At 31.2% G+C, this 7371-nt stretch overlaps 1 protein-coding gene across 1 annotated transcript; it reads left to right on the forward strand.

Annotated features, from left to right (window-relative positions):
- The first annotated feature begins 1718 nt into the window (after positions 1 to 1718).
- Positions 1719 to 7127, forward strand: LOC143059771 (uncharacterized). The gene has a single exon (XM_076233333.1). The coding sequence runs from the start codon at positions 3845 to 3847 to the stop codon at positions 7082 to 7084; it is 3240 nt and encodes a 1079-aa protein (XP_076089448.1). The 5' UTR covers positions 1719 to 3844; the 3' UTR covers positions 7085 to 7127.
- The last annotated feature ends 244 nt before the right edge of the window (positions 7128 to 7371 follow it).

The raw sequence follows: 7371 nt of genomic DNA on the forward strand, positions 1-7371 counted from the left end.
TGTAACTGTTGATGTAAATGTCTTTTGGATTTGTGATTCTTTGTTTACTCCTTGGTTTTGATTGTTATTGTCTAATAAACTGTTGTAACACTAAATAGTAATAAATGTTTAACATTGTCAAATATTTTATTATTGTTTCCTATTCAAGTTATGTATTTTATTGATGGTATTATGACGATTTCGCGAGTATCTTCAAGATTTTTCTCTTTTTTTTTAAAATGCAACTTATCAATTTACATCTCAACATTTTATGTTTATTCAGTTTTAAATGTTGGTGTATAAACTTAAAAATATATCTGGTAATATTGTAATTCATTTCTAGTTCTTTTTCTATTTATTTATGCCAATGTTTTGAGAAATGTTTTGCTGAAAGAGGAATTGATATACGTTTTTTATATTGATAAAAGAGGGGCGAAATACCACATGAAAAATAATCTATTAAAATTTACTTTTGATTTGATAGATTCTTTCGTAGCTAAAGTTTTTAGCCATGAGAGTTGTATTGAATCTCTGTCTATTTACATTTCAGAAATCCAATTTTCAGTGTCGCAGTTGTTTAAATATTTCATCATGGGCAATTTTACCCTTGTCGTCAATAATATCATTAAGATAAATGATATCACTTAATATCCATTAATGCATGTAAGCGGATGGTTTTGAAATTTAATAAATTTATTACCTCAGATAATTAACTTGCTTTCTTATCTCAACAAAGTTTTTGAATTCTGTGTTTTCGAATCATGAATTATAATCCAACTTTTTATCATATCCAAGTAAAATTCGGGAATATCCTTAGTTATATGATCTAGTTTTTTTAAGGTTTGGTTGCTTATATTTATTTTCAAAATCAGGAAAATTTCCACTTGTTTATCTAAAAATAGCTTTGCGATCAATGTCAAATTTTCTTGTTTTGTCTGCAGCTATCTAATTTCAGAGAGGACAATAAGCACTTAAAGTCGGTCATATTTAGCCTTACTTGGTTGTATTCTGCTACCAATGTATATATTTTAACTTTATCTTTCTCGGCCAGAACCGGTCGAATTACTCGGGTGTGAAATAAAATAAAAAATATTTATAACTAAATCTTACTTTTTTTTCTTACTTTTAAAAAAAAATCTTAATTCGTGTAAAATTATCAGGGAAAATTTCGCTCAAATGTCCTGTCTGAAAACTCAGGTAAGGTTAATATCCCGGCGCTCAAATGTCCTATGAAGTCGGCGCTCAAATGACCCTATGTGCTTTTTTCTTTTTCGCTCAAATGTCCTATGCCCATAAAATGTTGGCATTCGAGGAAGACATATAGAACTAGAAAGAGAAATCTGTAGTTTATTTGGGATGGTAAGAAAGATGGGCATAGGACATTTGAGCGAAAAAGAAAAAAGCACATAGGGTCATTTGAGCGCCGACTTCATAGGACATTTGAGCGCCGGGATATTAACCTTACCTGAGTTTTCAGACAGGACATTTGAGCGAAATTTTCCCTGATAATTTTACACGAATTAAGATTTTTTTTTAAAAGTAAGAAAAAAAAGTAAGATTTAGTTATAAATATTTTTTATTTTATTTCACACCCGAGTAATTCGACCGGTTCTGGCTGGTATGTGTCCAACCAATCTTGAATGTTTATGCAGTGTGCCGGAAATTTTTATGGATGGTACTTACAAATATTGCCCAAAGTTCTTTAAACAGTTATATTAGGGATAGCAAGGCATCAAAATTTTCTTAGACAAGCAATTTTTCGCCGTTTTATACTCAGGAAAAACAAGCATTTTCTTATCGTTTTGTTAATTCGTACTAGTTAAATTTTACATATAAAGAAAGCTTACAAAAAGCAGATTTTTCTACTGTATAATATATTGCATATTATATGTTGTAAAATACTAACATTTCCTCATAACAAAACGTAAGTCTGAAGAAATAGCACAAATGACGTTTATTTTGACCGCCGACGTTGCCGGTATTTTTAACACAGCTGGAAACAATGCAAAACCGGGATAGGTGGTAGGGTTATAGGTAGTTCACCTAAGTATGAAAACGAAAGTAGAGATTCCAAATTTTCATATTATATTGGTTTCCAGAAGTAAATTGTATTCAAAGTATACTTAATTCCAAATTAAACTTTAAAAACAAAAGTTTATTAATCTTTTCTTGAAGCTATGAACTTGAAACAAACATAATCGTAAAATTCAAAACATTTACCTAAACGCACGCTCATGTCTCGTTCTCTCCATCGTCTGCCACCTACCCCGAAAATATCTCAAAGATTGTTAACAAGACATCAAAATGGATTTTGAAAACGTTGAGAACGTCACCGGCTGGAGTATCAGTGCCATCGACACTTTGCTACTTTGCAACACGCTTCCGGGTAATTTATATTATTTATATGCATAGTCCGCACATTTAAACAATAATTTTCAGGTCCTTTATCCAAAAATTCATTCTTTACACACTATTCGCTTTAGAATACTCTCATCGGAGTTGTTTTGAATGATTTTCAAGTAACAAATACCGATTAATGTTGAGGTTAATTTCTAGGACGTAAAGTACGATAAAAATAGATTTAGTTCGATTTTCTAAAAATCAACAGATTCGGGTGAGATGTTCTAAAAATAATTATCTAAAATCTAAGTGGGAAAAAACAAATAGATAACTTACAGTGTTAGAGTTCGACAAGAAAGAAAAATACGGCAAATAAATGATAAAAAAATCAATTAGCAAACAAAAATAATATAAAGTAAAAGTATGAAAAAAAATCTACATTGAAACTCGTGATATCCGGATACGTTGATGGGGATCAAAAGAGAATAGTTCACAAAACATGCAGAATAAAGAGCTTAAAACATTTGTGAATCAAAAGAAAAGAGGGAAAAGCTAAAACAAAAAATAAAGATTAGAGAATAATGGGGTGTTGAAATATAAAAACTCAAAAGAATGGAGAAAAACGGACACGAAATCTAAAGTTATATAATAGAGAGAAAAAAAAACAGCAAACAAAATAAAAAATACTAACAAAATGTAATGACCCCTCCCGTCCAGCCACCTGTAATATACACACTAATATCACCCCCCCAAGAATACATGGGGATAGTTCAACACAATAAACGTGTATAAAAATTATAATTGCAAATAGTTACAATTTTTGCTGGAGATACAGTTAAATAAAGATTTTTTTCAGTTCAATGTCTGTCAATAGGCATGCTAATATATCTGTAACCAGTCAATGATGAAAATAATGAGAATAAACTATGAACAAAATCAAATCTTAAGTTACACTCATCATAGACAAGCAACTTAATTCCAAGGGGAAAAACATTAAAAAAATCAATAAAAAAGGAACACATGGCAGCAGTCCAACAAAATAAAATTATAAAAATACTATTTTCAAAAAGTTACACTTTCTGCTGGAGATTTATCTTGAAATGATAATGTGTCCGTAATATGTCCTTTTCAACTAAAAATCTTTAAATGTATATGAATTGCCAAAGCGTTGAAAATTGTGTTTGATTTAAAATCTAGCAACTCTCCCCCAATTCTCATTGTTGTTGGTATTGGTATTTGTGCTATAATCTGGACAGGCTTTTGGCTTGCATGGTATGAAAATAAAATCTGTATTTATCCTATGTAAAATCTAGACAGGATAGAATCTTCAATTCTGCATGCATCTTGTTAGAAAGTAAAATATAATGCGATAAAATAAATTATAATTATAATCTGGTCTGCAAAAAATTGAATAACAATTATTTATTAGATACGAAAACCAAAATATATTACATCTAAATATTTTCTCATTTCTTTTGTTTTGACAGATTTACAAGTAGATGAAATAGGCATTTGCACAAACAAAATGGAAATAACCTATTTACTATTATCTGCAATTTTCGAGAGAAATGAATTTTTGAATTTGTCACCAAACAATATTATTACTGCACTTGAGATTATTTGGCCAGATATTCATGTTCCCAGAGTTGATTCTTTGAAACGGCACATGTTAAAAGTTGTTTCCCGATGTGACAAATCTTCTGACCTACTGAACCAGAAAGTATCCCTACTTTATACAAACTGTAATGTTAAATTTACTGTTAATGGTCGAATGACAAATAGAGATTTCTTGTCCATGTTTACTGCTATGTCCAAGCACCATACTATACATGAAATTTACAAGCACATTTTACCAAACTTCAAACTGGAATCTCCACCATCATCTGTACCTGCTCTTAGACAAAAATATAAGAAACTCACTGAACTGCGAGATAAATTACAAAAAAATCAGAAAAATTATGACTTAGAGCACCTTTTAAATTCAAATTTTATTCTACCGACAAATACCAGCAGTACAAAACAACCAAACTTGAACGCCACGAAAAGAAAGTTAGACACATTTAAGAAATTTCAAATTGAATTATCAAAAGTAGGAACTGAAATGCAAAATATGGAATCTGAATTAGAAATTTCATCTGAAATTGCTGCTGACTTTAAATTGCAATATGAAATGGCACTTGACGAAATATATGAACTGCAAACGGAAATAGATGTTCTTGTAAGAGAATGCAATAACAATGATCATACAATACATTCGTTAAAATCAAAGTTATTCCGAATTGAATCAAAGTACAAAACTCAAAGTGCTAAGCTGGAGGAAACTAATAATCGATTCAACTATCACGAACTTAGAAAATTTCAAAAACGTGAAAGCTACCACAAAAAAGTAATTTGTTCACAGAAGAATGAAATAAAGAAATTAAAACTTGATATAGACAAATCCAAAACTGTTGAAGCCGAAAAAAGGAAGACAGTAAAAAACTTAACTTACTATAAGAGACAAAATAATGAATTAAAACAAAACGACTCGGAACAAAAACAACTGATATCAAAACTCCAAAAAGAAGTTTCCGAAAGAGACAGGAACATTGCTAGTTTGACGGAACAGGTCACTGTTCTTCTTGATGATCAAATTTCTATTAATACATTTTCCGATGGGAAGTACCTTCCAGCTGTCCGTCAAGTGGTTCAAGACTTGCATTCTTTTGGTGTAGGAGTTAAACATATCGGCCAAACTATAAACTCAGTGCTAAAACATTTATTGGGGGTTGATGAATTGAAACTTCCGTCTGAATCTTCTAATCGAAGAATGATTTTGGAATCTAACTTACTAGCAAAAATGCAAATTGGTGAAGTATTATTACGCAGTCAAAATTCGAACACATTACATTTTGATGGTACATCGGACGCACAGAGACACTTTTTGGGCTTTCAAATTACAACTCCCCAGGCAAACTTATCGTTGGCTATGAATGAAAACGTGCGAGGTGACACACAGACTCAGGTCGAAACAATTAAAGAAAATTTTTTGGAGATAGCGAATTTAGTTTCACAATCAAATGAAGATATAAACGAAAATTATGCAAAATTAATGCTTAGTATTAAAAACATGATGTCTGATCAACATATAGTTAATAAAAATTTCTATGATGAATTTGTTAAAATGAGGAGTGAGCTTTTGCAAAAATTTGAAAGTAACTGGGACACAATGTCAGAAAATGAACAAGAAAAAGCGGCTGAAATACATCAATGGTTTTGTCACTTGCACCTTTTGGCGAATATGGGAGATAGTATCAATAAAGCTTTAAAAGAATATGAAAAAATTATAACAGATGGCACTGGTAAACTTGGAAGAAGTCAACTTCCAACATTTTCAAGTTGGTCTGACAAGGACAGTGCAGCTGTTAGATGCATACGTACTGTTTGCAGTGCTTTGGTGTCCGGTGGTAATGCATCGTCTGGCTGCCCAGAAGATTTCAAAACTTATCTCTTTTCGAAAGGAAAAACTTGTAGATTGAAAAGATTTGAACATACTAGATTCAATATCATTTTTGAAAATGCAGGTGCTGTGATTTATCACAGAAATGATATTATTGATTTTTTCTCAAAATCGTCATCATCATCCCTTAATATGCTTCAAAAGTCTGTGCTATCTGATCTTCAAGATAAAACGATATTTCAGGAGATTTTATCGGTGGCAACTATTGGACAAATTATTACCACTCCATTTCTGAGGCTTATTGATAGCAAAACAGTTGCAACACACATTTTGGATTTAAATCAACATTTTCTACAATTACAAATAAATTTAAAACAGTGGTCAAAAGATCCAAGTGACTTAATATCAGGTGAAACTGTTTTGTTCCCTGAAGTTCCGCCATGCAAAGATGACATCTTTGATGCCGTATTTTTAAACCATGTATTACCAGATACAGATGTGATTTCAGAATCAGCCAGTTTAATGTCCACTCATCTGTATCTTACTGTGTCTCGCCTCTTAAAAAATCAGTTACCCGAAGGTTGTCATGGTACTGATAACGAAACAATACGTGAAGAATCTTTAACGGTTCCAAAACACAATCGTACAAGTGAAAAGAACTTTGCCGATTTTAAGCAGATTCGCCACTTTAAACCAAATGCATCCATTGAACACATAGAGGCTACTTTAATGTGGGTTAACAACAAAACTGTCGAATGGCTTGATTTAATGGATCCTGAAATTAAAAATGCTAAAATTACTTTAGCTATGAAACGAGCGCCTGAATTTATCAGTAAATGGCATGAGCGTAAAATTCAATTAAAACAAAACCGTCTTGAAAAGTTAAAAGAAAAGGAAACCGAAAAGGCAAGGAAAGATGCTCAAAGTATAAAAAATAAACAGACTGCATTAGATACACTTCAAATGCTCAATTTACAGCCATGCAACACAGTCCAAGATGTAACTGAAATGCTCCAGAAATGTAAGACTGAAAATGAAAAAGAATCCGCCTTAAAAGCTCAAATTACATTTTACAAATTTGTGATTATCCTTCCAAATGTTGAACACAAACTCTTTTTCTTTTCTAAAGATAAAAAGAAATTTAATTCAGAACAGTTAATGTTGAATTTTGTGAAAATTCTAAATAAAAAAACGGATTTGTTATTGGCCTGTAATGACGACAATGAACTAGTATCCAATGAAAGAAGAAAACAGTTGCTTAAAGAGAAGAAAGACAATCTGCTTTCTAATCAAAAGAAATCTGTTGAAAGTGTTCTTGAAGAATAAAATATAGTTCAATGCCGTAGCTTGATGCCTGGAGTTAATTATATGATATTTGAGCTGTTATTTCTTTAACCTATAAAATAAGGAGATGTGGTATTAATCCCTTTGAGAAAACCTAGACGATACAAATGAAGCATTTCTGATTATCGTAAATGTTATAACATTCTTAGATATTGACTTATAATGTCATAACTTCTTTACTTCTTGTTATCAAAATTCAACTGTGTCATTTGATCACTGGTATTTTTCTCTTATTTAATGAGTTCATATTGACAGTATTAGAACAACAG

This window comes from Mytilus galloprovincialis, chromosome 14 (assembly GCF_965363235.1).
Source record: "Mytilus galloprovincialis chromosome 14, xbMytGall1.hap1.1, whole genome shotgun sequence".
Lineage (NCBI taxonomy): Eukaryota > Metazoa > Mollusca > Bivalvia > Mytilida > Mytilidae > Mytilus > Mytilus galloprovincialis.

Bases quoted from the DNA above. Each gene is read 5' to 3' on its own strand.
- LOC143059771 (XM_076233333.1), top strand. From the start codon at position 3,845: ATGGAAATAACCTATTTACTATTATCTGCAATTTTCGAGAGAAATGAA.